The 13,125-nt window shown below is 39.5% G+C and overlaps 1 protein-coding gene across 2 annotated transcripts; it reads right to left on the reverse strand.

The window, feature by feature from the left end:
- Positions 1-3,382: 3,382 nt before the first annotated feature.
- Positions 3,383-10,605, reverse strand: lysmd4 (LysM, putative peptidoglycan-binding, domain containing 4). 2 transcript variants are annotated; one of them, XM_055222596.1, is made up of 4 exons: positions 10,439-10,583; positions 8,432-8,697; positions 5,790-5,925; positions 4,517-5,747 (listed from the first exon to the last, which is right to left on the reverse strand). In XM_055222596.1, the coding sequence occupies exons 2-4, from the start codon at positions 8,681-8,683 to the stop codon at positions 5,368-5,370; spliced, it is 768 nt and encodes a 255-aa protein (XP_055078571.1). In that variant the 5' UTR covers positions 8,684-8,697; positions 10,439-10,583; the 3' UTR covers positions 4,517-5,367. The 2 variants fall into 2 exon arrangements, with proteins under 2 accessions (XP_033824054.1, XP_055078571.1); XM_033968163.2 differs by having other exon boundaries at positions 3,383-5,925; positions 10,439-10,605.
- Positions 10,606-13,125: the final 2,520 nt, after the last annotated feature.

Raw genomic sequence — 13,125 nt, forward strand, 5'->3', positions numbered from 1 at the left:
GTGTTTTTAGTGAAAGTGTTTTAAAATGTTTTAACTTACCACCTCCTTGTCCTTGTGTCCAGGTGTCAAAGAGATCCCCAGGTAAACAAGCTCCCTTAAAAAGGTTCCGGGGCAGGACCAAGGCGGGGGAGGTGTAGGGGAGACATGTTGGGCATTTTTAAATGGTTTATGGGTTTTAAGTATATTTGGTGTTTGGTTTAGGGTTTATGTATTTTAATATGTATAATGTTGATTTGGGTTATGGGTTTATTGGGTTTTATGGAGGTTTGAGTTTTAAAGAGCTAAGGCTAGTTTTTAAATGCCCCTAGTAATTAATAATAGTATAGTCCAGTTAGAGGAACAGGATAAAAGGCGCCTGCAACCATCAAACCATGTTCTGCTGCTGGAGATGATGCTGCTCCTCTGATCGCCATTTGCACAATGCACCTGGCACTTTAATAATTGATGGGAGAAAGAAATAAAAAAATTGTGGACCACACCCGTGCTGCTGTCTTCTGTCACACCTCCTACCGCTAACGGCCAGCCTACGTTACATCCAAAGGCACAAAAAACTACTGGAGACTTGGAATCAGACCACTGACCTTCAGGTTGGTTGGTGGTGTTCAGGAGTGAAGAAGCACTAGTAGACTTAAAAACCAGGTCCTATTCAGAGGGATTAGATAAACATACACACAACCAAACCCACAACCACCTCATAAACACCCCCCCCCCCAACACACACACAAGAACCCACACCTACACCCCCTCACCCCTCCACACGCATAACCACACACAGGCACCCACACAACCAACCCCACAATCACGCCAGAACCACCCACAGAAACACCCCAACAACCACCGACATAATCACCTACACAAGGCAGGTTCACAGGTAATATATCTGTACAGATTCCATGTGCGGACTGTATAATGCTGAGTAGCAGTACTGACTGGTGGTGTGTGGCTGTGTGGAGGAGGAGGGGGTGAGTTTAAAGCCCCTGGAGTGGCTGCTGCTCTTGGGGAACTCATATTTCATTTGCCCCTCTTATTTATGGAGCCACTCTGGCCTCCACACACACCAGCTCTACTGCAGCACACCACATTATAAATTACCCTCACAGATTCTAGCTTTCACTTTACAAACTTTGAATGGCAATAAATCAAGTGTGCTTCAAGTAGGGATTTTAGAGTTGTTTTCTTTCTGATAAATGTGGTAAATTAAAAAGGATATTTTCTATACAATCAGTTCAGGATTAAAATGTCATGTGGCGCTTTACCAACAACAAAAACAAGTCAGTGAACATTAAGGTTAAAGAAGACCTATTGTGCTCCTGTCTGCAACATAGTTATAATCCATGACACCCGTGTTTCATTATGGTACAATTTACACATTTTAAATTACAATATTCATCAAAAATGACTTAATAAAAGAAACAATCCGCTGACTTTCACGTTAGAAACTGCAGTGCCCAAGGTCATTGAAACAAAGAGTTGTGCAGCTGTCAGCCCCTCCCATGGATAGCTGCAGGTCACCCAATCGAGTAGTAGATTTTAATTTAATTTTTTTGTTTGTATCAAAATGACTACGTGTATCACTGACTAAGAAAATAAAATTGGAGGTCGAAGTAAGTACAGAGCAGTGGATGTATGCCAGTAGCGGTGAAAACGGGAGTTGATTGGCAAAATGGTGACATGAAAATAAGAGAAAGACATGCACAAACCATTTCAAAAACTAATTTGAGAGGGTAAATGAGAAGGGGAAGCGACTATAACATGATTAGAAGCTCTGAAAAAACAATTGTGCAGAATAGGTCTGCTTTAAAGAACACTTTATTGTCACCATAGGGAAATTTGTCCTCGACCTCTAACCCATCCTTCTACACCACTAAAGCAAGCTGCCAGGAGCAGTGGGCGCACAGTGCAGCACTTGGTGACCCTCTCCAGATCTCCAGAGTTAGTTTTCGTCAGCGCCTTAGCTGTGCATGTGCGTGTTCTGTGTTGATAGTTGAAACCAGAATCAAACCCATAACCTTCTTGCTGTGAGGCATGAGTGTGAGCCACTCAGCCACCATGACGCACTATAGTTTGTCAGGCAGTGCTGTCAGAAACAGTCTACAAGAGAATGTTCTGTCACTGGTGCAGATGTTAAAGTGATGAATTGAGTATTAACTGCTACACATAACATATTTAGATCACAATATTACCTTTTATTGTTTTGAAAATGCTATGTTCACAGAAAACAATGTACTAACATGTTTTATAAGTTTCATTTTTGTTTGTGTTTCTGAGTCTCCCCTCTCTTTGCTCCCTGCATTAAGTCACTCCCCCTTCAGAGCAATATTGCAGCATACTCAGTGTGCATTCTGCTATGAAATTACACATTGTATCAAGTTAATGTGTACTGTTTGGTGTCATGTTTTTGTTTATTTGTGGGCATAGCCTTAGACAGGATCTTTCAGCTAATTGTAAGAAGGGTTTGAATGGGGCCTGGGAGAGATCGCTAGATTATTCAAACATGCATGAATGACATTTAAAGGCATTAGAGGCATGTTTTTGATGAGGGAAAGATGTTATAACATGGTACAAAGGTCCAAAAAGTCAATTTTGTATAATACCCCTCTTTAAGTTAATACTTACACACATAGACATACATATTCTGATTACTTCAGTGAAATTCTACCATGAAGAAGCAAGGCCTGTCAGTTGTGCAGTTTTGCACTATTCACTTGCATTAGTGAAGAGAATTCACAAACTAGGAGCTTGCTTTGGTGAGGTGCAACATAAAAAAATGAACAAACAGGAGACCAATGGACATGTTAATATTGTGAAGTTGCTTTTTTGGCAAATCTCCAAAGGCCAAATTAGCTCTACAAGAAAGCACAAGTGTGTTTCTATGAATACAAAACAAGCCAAGTGTCTTATAGTGTTTGGCTGATGAACTGTACAGAAGTGCAGTGCTGCCCTCTAGTGTCCAGTTGCTTTGTTACAGATACATGCACTATCTGACACTTTTCTAATGATACAGGCTCACAGACCTAAAGACTGAATGTCACTGTGCTTTTAATTTCTTAAAAATCTGAAAAACAGAACTAGTTCATTTTAAATGGTTTGCAGCGGTCCAAAGTTATTCCTCACTTACTTAAAGCAGAGCATCTTAATTACTCACCACAAAGAGTAATGTATGGAGCTTTGCAATGATGGCAGAGCTAACAACAGCTAGCATTCTTCCTGATTCTCTGACAATAAAACACTATTATTAGAGCATTTTGACCCCAAAGCCTGCTTAAAGAGGGGGTATTATTCATTTCTTTTTTAAAGTTCTCTTCTCATGCTAATCCCTCAAAAAAAAAAAGAAAAAAAAAAAAAGAAAAAAAAAGATAATAATAATTTAGCACACTTTCTTGACTCCAGGCTTTATTAAACTCAGACTAAATTTGAGAAACTCTGCATTAAACATTTTCGGAGTTCAAATCTTTATTACAGTTCAACAATCTTTTTCTTCACATAATTGTTTACACTGATTTGAAAACCTTCAGAGGTGCTTCACACGTCACACGTTTAATCAAGACATAATACAGACGGCAGCACTGTGCAAGACTCACTTTAGAGACTGATACTGAAATCTCACTATATTTAAGGCACTAAACAGCTGGTGCATTGATCACCTTATTGCAGATTTCCTCTTTGTAAACACTGTCACTTTGGCTCGGTAAAGGCAACACAAACAAACAAATAAACAAACCATGGACTAAATAAAGAAGTGGACCGAGGGAGTGTGACGTCACCTATAGTGTTCAGTTGCAACCAAATGAAGATAATCTAGGCTAGTAGTTGTATCTAGAGCCAAGACCCATATTTGGAAATCTGAGCTTGTGTATCATAGCAACCAAAAAGCCAATCAGGAGGGAGGTCGTCGAATGTAATGCACCAATCAAACCTTTTACTAATGCTAGTGGGAGTGACCTCTTGATTTCCTGATTTCCGAACAAGCTAGCGAAATAAGAACCCCAGGATCATGTAGAGCGGGTTAAAACGAACATTTTGAGGTGAAAAAGTGAAGCCTGACAGCAGCAGATACAGAGGCCACCGTTTTTCAACAGATGAGACTGGAACCAGAGCTCAAAGCAACTACTTCGCGCCCATGCTCACTCCTTATTTGGAACGCAGTGGCTAGCAGGTTAGCTTATGTCCATTTATATATAGTCTATGAAACAAACAAACAAATAATGCAGATTTTTACTAGCCCAGAGAACAAGTACACCCACAAACTGACCCAGAGATATTAGCATGTATTATTTTTTGAATAGTGGTACCCGTGGACACTGTGATATTTGTCTGTAGGTTTCACTGAATCAAAAGCATGTCTGCCACTAGGTAATGAGATAAGTAGGTTTCTGTTTGACTGGGATCCAGAAATCATACTTGTCCAATACTTTATAAAAAGACCAGTGAGTCTTGTCACCAGTGAATCTCCCCAAGTTCAGATAGCCAGTCAGGAACACGTATGGTCTGTCTATTTCAATACAAATATGGCTGCTTATGACGAAAAAAGAGGGAAAAAAATAACAGGTGTCTGAAAAATATTACGAAATTCTACAGAATCGATGAGAGCACTAAACTCTGTCTAAATAGAAAGTATTAGAAGAATTTAATCAGGAATATGATTTTGTTCAAAATGATGGGTGACCAATGGGCTCCTTTGTTTCACGTGCATCACTCAAATAAACAAATCTGATTAGATGTCCGTGTTTGGCGCTGGCTTGAGACGCGATGGAGGGAGTGGTGACAAAACTGGATTGACCAGGCAAGGTTTGTGTGTTTTTTCATTTAAATTATAACACTTTTATACTTGGTGCACAACTATTAATGAAATAAATACCATAGTCTGATAATATTATGGATTTTGTACATGTAAAAATTAGATTGTTTTACATATAAGGCAAACATATGCCATATTGTGCATGTGAATGGCGCAGTGGCATGACCCGAATATTCCCTGAGTAACTTTACTGTCCTCATAATCTTACATAATTTACAGTGGAGACAGGAAGTTTTCAGACCCTGTTTAACGTTATATTTTAGTTATTTAAAGCCAAAGTATCAGTATCGGAACAGAAAAAGCTGGATCAGTGCATCACTAACAACAATAACATTTGATAATTTAAAGAGGATCTGAAAACCTGCTGAAATCCTCTGTATTAAAATGCTAATGCAACTCAGTGACACAGGGCACAGGTCGACAGGAGTCTATACAACAGCACTGTTACTGTTTCTCCTCAACACATATAAATTAAACATGGACACAGACAGTTCCAGGCTAATATTGGCACTTGACTGTCCCCTCATGAGTTCACATTTGGGGGCCCTCTCTAACACATTGATGGTGCATTAGCCTGGCTCCTGAACTGGCCCCTGAGTGCCCCCTGCTGACCCTGAGCTATTAGTGACCAGAGGGTGCACTACAGGACCACCCTCCGAGGGCCTAGTTTTAAAGTAGATGATGTAGAAGAGCGGTAGTACAATGCCTACGAGCAACATGGCAATCACGGCGTTCCACCAGTTGATGCCCCAGTCTGCGCCTTGACCTTTGACCCCCTGACTCCTCTGTCTCCTGTGACCCCTGTGATCCCGCCTGTCCCAGACCTCCAGCAGCTCCTCGTCCTCCTGCTCAGTGCTCTGGATCAGTCTCTCCATGTCATTGTCCAGCTCCATGAGGAAGTGTGCGACCTCCCGGACATGTGTGGGCGCTGGGGGAGAGCCCTCCTCAGGTGAGGGTGGGAGGGCATCAGGTGAGGGTGGGAGGGCATCAGGTGAGGGTGGGAGGCCATCCTGAGTGGGGGGCACCTCAGTGAGAAAGCTGTGTTTCTGCACCGGGATCTTGATGGTCTTTAAGGCAAACAAGTCTTGTTCCTGTATGAGGTTATTCAGCCGCTTTATGTCAGCCACCTGGGAACAACAAACACATGGCTTCAAGTTTTATCAGAGGCTCCAGACACCTACATAAGATTTATTATTATGGACTAAGTTTCACTTGTTTTTCTATTTTTGTCTGTGAGAGTGAAATAATCTGATGTATGGATCAGGTTAAAATACAGCTGAAGCCAGAAGTTTACATACAATACATAAAAAAACATGTTTTTTTTCTCACTGTCTGACATAAAATCAGGCTAAACTTTTCCTGTTTTAGGTCAATTAGGTTTACCAAAATTATTTCTATTTTCTATTTTAATACCAAAATAATGAGAGAAGGAATTTTTAGACATCAGCCAAGATATCAGGAAGAGAATCGTGGACTTGCACATGTCTGGTTCATCCTTGGGTGCAAGTTCCAGATGCCTGAAGGTGCCATGTTCATCTGTTCAAACAATTATACACAAGTATAAACACCATGAGAATGTCCAGCCATCACACCGCTCAGGAAGCAGATGGGTTCTGTGTCCCAAAGATGGATGTGCTTTGGTCTGAAATGTTCATATCAACCCAAAAACAACTAAACTACTAAACAACTAAAAGACCTTGTGAAGATGCTGCTGAAGCTGTAAGAGTGTGTCATTATCCACAGTGAAACGAGTACTGTACCAACATGGACTGAAGGGCCACTCTGCAGGAAGAAGCTATTACTCCAAAAGAAACATAAAAAAGCCAGAGTACAGTTTGCAAATGCACAAAGGGATAAAGACCTTAATTTTGGGAAACATGTCCTGTGGTCTGACCAAACTAGAACTGAACTGTTTGGTCATAATGAGCATTGTTACATTTGGATGAAAAAGGGGGAAGTTTGCAAACCTGAGAACACCATCCCAACTGTGAAATATGAGGGTGGCAGCATCATGTTGTGGGTTGTTTTGCTGCAGGAGCGACTGGTGAACTTCACAAAATAGGAAAAAACATTATGTGGAAATACTGAAACAACATCTCGAGACATCAGCCAGGAAGTTAAAGCTTAGGCACAAATGGGTCTTCCAAATGGACAATGACCCAAAGCCTACAGCCAAACTGGTTACACTGTGGCTTAAGGATTGTTTTGTAGTGGCCATCACAAAGCCCTGATCTCAATCCTATTGAAAATGTATGGGCTGATCTGAAAAGGCATGTGTGAGCAAGGTGGCCTACAAACTTGGCTCAGTTACACCAGTTCTGTCTTGAGGAATGGGTCAAAATTTCTGCCAACTATTATGAGAACCTTGTGGAAGGATCTCCAGAACACTTGACCCAAGCCATACAGTGTGAAAAAAATGTATATTAACGTGTGATTTAAGAAAGTAATAAAAAAAATTGTCTAAAATAATCCATCTCTCATTATTTTGACATTTAGCAAATATAAATGATTTGGGTAATTTTAATTGGCCTGAAACAGGAAAAGTTTTGTCTAATTTTATGTCAGATGGTGAGGAAAAAAAAGGTTTTAACAGTAGGTAACCAGACCCCCTATGGCCCCTATTCTTAACTGTGACAAGAAATTGTATGCATAAAGATAATGAAGAAAACCAGTGACACGACTGGGGCCAAATCCACAGTGAATCTGAGGATGCAGGAGAAACTCCCTATTCAAGATTTTGAGGCCGATGATTCCTTCCTGTGGAATGTGCAATTATGGGAACTGCGGAATAAGTGCAAAGTGCAATTTTTTATTTGTGACCCAAGCCCTCTGGGACAATGAATGGAAATTAGCCTTTGGCTATATTCCGGTGTGTTTACATTCATGTTGTATCATTACCATGCATTGTCCCAATCAAATAAATAAATACATGAAATTTGAAGGATTTTGCAAGGACCTTTCCCCATTCAAAATAAGATTTAGATTTAGATTTTAATTGCATTATTACTACAACAACAGAGGGCTTTTGCTATGCCAAATACTTTAGAATCCATTTTCCTGAAACCCATAATTACATCACAACTCCGATCCCCCTTATTCAAAAGACAGTCCACCACTCGATCCAGAGACCTTGTAGTCACAGCTTCAACAATAAAGGTGCCTTGGTCTACTCAGACTCATGTCTGCAGCCTTCCCTGGAACCTATTCTATTGACAGAGAGAAGAGATATTTGTTTCTGCACCAAAAGCTAGCCCACATCAGCCTGCAACTTCCGACCATGAGAGAAGTGGACTTGAATAATCCATCCCTTACCTGCAGGGTAGCATAACTGTTACATGAACTTTTTCAAGTGGTAGCTACTGAGTTGGCTTTTAGCTAATGTAACTCTGGCATAGTTATTGTTTAGAGCTGAATCTTTTCATTGGGCTTAAGTCATAATGCTGTCGTTGTTTAGACTTTAGATTAGATCTATAGTTGTTCATTTAAGGTGTAACTTAGCGATTTGAGAGGCTTTGACAAGCCTGTAAAGCGCATTACAAGTGTAAGCCATTATTATTATTAACTTAAGAGACATTTGAAGCAAACATTTTGTAAAACTCTAATATGAACTATATGTCGTGAAGAGGCGCCCACCTGACAGCCATACTGCAGGGCCAGCTTGTTGAGGTTGTCTCCAAGCTGCAACTCTCTCTCCAGGACCTGTGTGGTGCTGTGGTTTGGAGGTGACTGGTACGACCGGAGCTCCAGGGCACTCAGCTCCTCCTCCTCAGAACACAGAGCCGACTCGGCACTCCTCCTCTTGAACATGTACACCTGTCCATCTGCACTAGCATGGACGTCCACTGGAGCCTGGAACGCCCGTGGAACCTGGTCCCCCCGACGCATCACAGCCTGTGGGCCTGGGACAAACAGTAGGAGACAAAGGGTCACATGGGTTTATATCACATGTCAAACTTTTGCTTTAAAGCTACTATTTGTAATTCGAGTGACCGAAACAGTCCCGTTATATTCTCACATGACACCACTTGATGCTATCTACTATACTGCTGTCTGACAGTGTGCTAGCCTTGGTCTGACAAAAGAAGAGCAGAGAGTACAGGTGAGGCTGAACAAAGGCCAGAGTTACATGTGGGAAGGGGAGAAGGGCCAAGTGAGGGGAGGGGCCAGATGAGGGCTGGGGTCAGGTGAGGAGAGGGGGAAGGGAACAGGTTTCACATCTGACATCTGATAACAGAAAATCAAAAAATGTGCAGGTGGTAGCTTTAGAGGGATTTATAACATTTTTGAGCACATATAATTAAATCATACATCAATAATTTTAAGAGTAAATATTTCGTATTCCTACTGTTATGTCTGAACACGATGTTTAAGCGGTTAACCCTAACACTCTCGATATGTTTGGAATAATGCATTAAAGCATGTTATAGTTATTTCCTCTCACAATTTACTTAACAGAAGTTGTATTCTGAGTGATTCGTGCATGTGTGAGCAATCTTTAATCATTTATTTTCAAGACGCCATATTGCCGATCAATCCCCATTTTTACCACCACGGGATTATGCCCACTGCTCTCTGCTTACTTTGTTCTCCAATTTTAATTCTAAATCAGTGATACACGTAAGATTCAGCAACACTGCATAGTCATTTTGTCATTTTCACTGCTTGCTAGAGTGATCTTTAGCTATCCCTTTAAGGTGCCAACTCTTTGTTGTGATGACTTTTTCGCCAACGTCAGCTCCTATTAGGCATCACAGAAGTCAGCAGACTCGTTTCTTTTATTAAGTCGTTTTAGATTAATATTGGTAGTAAAAATGTGCAAATTATAACATAATCCACAGGTGTTATAGATTGTAGCTAGGCCTATATAGCAGATACAAACGCAAGGGGTCTTCTTAAAAATTGTATGATTAAACAATTGTTATTCCAATGTTCTTTTCTAAAATTCTATTGAAATTCAAGTAGGCTAGTGGTTCCAGTATAATGCAGACCTAACATCAAGCCCTGTTAAAGGTTATTCATGCCTTTGTTACAATATGCAGTTTGACTAATGTACTAGGCTATGTAATTACTTTTTTTTGGGGTGGGGGTCTGCCACCAGCTTGTTGCCATGGGGATGTTATTCTTTTACCAGGATTGCTCCAGTGTAAGGCATTAAACGTATCCATCTTGCGCCTGATTGATTCTATGTTTTTATTGGTTAAGAAATTCCTTGAAAAACATGAATTCTTACAGTTATCGACTTGCATAAAAGTTACACTGTGCACCTTTAATGCTAAATTTAGATTCGTGGGTGAGGTGGAAACCAAAACTTTTCCTTTGACAATGACAGAATGAATAATTACACACTCAAAATACACATATATATTTATCTTATTTGTATTTTTTACAACCAAGATACTCAAACCAATAAACAACAGAGTAGCCAATATTAATCCATGGGCTATTTAAATCTAAAAACCTATAACTGTTGAGTGTAACCTCCAGAGAGCTGCTGACACTTGCCCCAGCAGACAGGAGGCTAACAGGCTAAAGTTAGCTTGCTTAGCTTTAGCATTCCCACTTAGGCAGATCTAGCAGAGCAGCTGATGTTAGTATTGTCCTGCATGCTCGCCCTGACACAGACACGACTGGTCTCTTTACCTGACTGTGTGCTTAGGAGGAGTTACTACTGAGGAACGCGTCACTGCGGACAAACTATAGCTGTAAACTGAGTCAAAACATACTGCTAACTTTAACATGCTAGTGCTACAAGTGACAGCTAGCAACCTGCTCTTCTTCTGCGCTCACTTGTAGCTCACCACAGGGGCGGAGGAGGAGTGAAGCTAGAGGACTTCTCGCCAGGGTAACCCAGTTCCAGCATGTTCTGAGTGGAATATTCTACTCAAGAATAAGGAGCTGGACTTTGAGTCCATTTAGTATCTCTTAAAGGTACAGTATGTAACTTTCTGGAGGTGCACGTCACCTGCCTGATTCCATGGAAATAGAGTTAAACACATTCTCTATGGAGGGAGGTACCTTCTAAGCCATACATTTCCATGGAAACAAGCTGGAGTAGTCACGTTTGTGGAGATGCATTTTCTTCTTTAAATACTATGGTAGTTGCACTTTTTTGTATTTGCATCCAATGCCCAAATCTTGAAGAAACAAATACATTTTAAAAGTCAATACATTCTTCTTTTATTGTAATAGGAGTAAACGAAATGATTATTTAAGGTTGTGTCCATGTATTGACACATGTTTGTGTGTCAATACATGGACACAAATTCTGTGTAAAAATATAGATCAGCAGTGTAGTGTTTTTAGGGCTACGACGGAGCATAAGGGTCACTTAAATAAAAATAAAAAATGCGGGCGCTACGAGAAAAAAAAGTCATAATATTACGAGAATAAAGTCGTAATATTACGATTAAAAAAGTCGTAATATTACGAGCATAAAGTCGTATTTTTATGAGAATATAGGCTGCTGTGCGTGAGTGACCAGTGCGTTGTGTGTTATGGAGAATTTGGAGCATTTTGTTCAGATAAACTTTCAACTGGGGTTTATGCACGATGAAATACTGTGTCTTTTAGCCCACCATCACCACACTGTCATCAGTATAAGTACTTTGAAGGGACACTGCAAGTTTGTTTAGTCGGAGGAACCAGACAGATTTAGAAGAAATTGCTATATCTGAACAAAAGGCTCCAAATTCTTCATAACGCACTGGTCAGTCATTCACGCACAGCAGCCTATATTCTCATAAAAATACGACTTTATTCTCGTAATATTGCGACTTTATTCTCGTAATATTATGACTTTTTTCTCCTAGCGCCCGCATTTTTTTTTTAATAATTTAAGTGACCCTTAAATAAAAAATAAAATAAAATAAAAAAATGCGCTTCCTTGCCCAGTTTTTTTTTTTTTTTTTGTTTTTTTTTTTTTTAACATATATATCATTTTCTAATCAAATTTTGCTTTTCGCACAATCACAAGATGGCCACCGGAATTGAGGCAGCACTAGTGTCTAAGTTTCCTCTAGGTTCCACACTATAGCCCCTCACCATAGACAGGCACACAGTGTACTCACTGCTGCCATCTGCTGTATAAGTCAGTGTACTGCAGGACAGGACACGGGAGAATTACAGCAACAGCGCTATTTATGGACTAAGTGTTGTTTTATATTTAAAATAATTAACAGATGAATAAATTAATAAATTACATTGTATTATTATGCTAATTTCTGATCTATGTTATAATGTTGTTACCTTATCACAATATACCTGGAGTTGTATTTTGTTTCATTCACACACACATATTTAGTTCCTCTCTCAAACAGAAAACACACTGTTCCATCTTGTGACGTCATGTAGTAATATGGGATAATTCCAGCCCTGGAATTGCCAGTATCTACTGAAAAGATAAAAGGTGGCTGTTAAAATGAAAATTACCACTTCATGACATCTCAAGGTGAGACCGAGCATTTTGAGCTGTGAAGATGTAGACAGACTAATAATAAAGTGTTCCTCAAACATGTGTGAATGAAACAAAACACAACTCCTGGTCTGTTTTTGAGGAGGTAACAGTATTCTAACAAGGCTAAAAGCTCACGAGTCAATTTTCCATAATAAGACCTTTAAACAAAATATTTTCCATTTCTGCTATATACATTTTTAAACTGATGTTTATGTAGGCTAATCATGTTTATTTTTTATTAGAAGAAGCCTAGTTTCTCCTTTAGTCGATTAAGGGTTACAGGGGGCAGGAGGGGTTGTATAAAGGTGACCACTAGATGGGAGTGTTGCTCTTCCATGTTCACACTTGGGCGGCTCTGGGAGGTCAGAGGTCAGCAGTGTTGGTCCAGCACACAGCCTGCACACTTTGAACATTTCTTTAAATGACTCATGAAGCGGAGCACACCAGCCGCACACAGGAAGGGTCAATGACTACGAAAAACACACATTTGTTCACACACACATACAGAGATGCTGTGATTCCAGGTTTTGTGGGAATATTACTTTGAAATTACATCAGTTCCTAACCTTATTACTTGCTTAACCTTAACCCCAGCTTTAACTGTGTCTGATCTATTAATAAAGGATTTGCTTCACAAGAATAACAACAATGATAATAATAATAATAATAATAATGATGATGATGATGATGATGATGATTATTATTATTATTGGTTATTTTATTGTGATTACATTTTTATTATAGTTTTATAATAATAAATTATATAAAATAAGTATAAATAAATACAAACAAATGTTATTATATTTTTGCCTTTTTTAATGTATAAAATTAATACATATCATTAATGCAAAAAAGACATTAATAATAATAATAA

This window comes from Periophthalmus magnuspinnatus, chromosome 6 (genome assembly GCF_009829125.3).
Source record: "Periophthalmus magnuspinnatus isolate fPerMag1 chromosome 6, fPerMag1.2.pri, whole genome shotgun sequence".
Classification (NCBI taxonomy): Eukaryota; Metazoa; Chordata; class Actinopteri; order Gobiiformes; family Gobiidae; genus Periophthalmus; species Periophthalmus magnuspinnatus.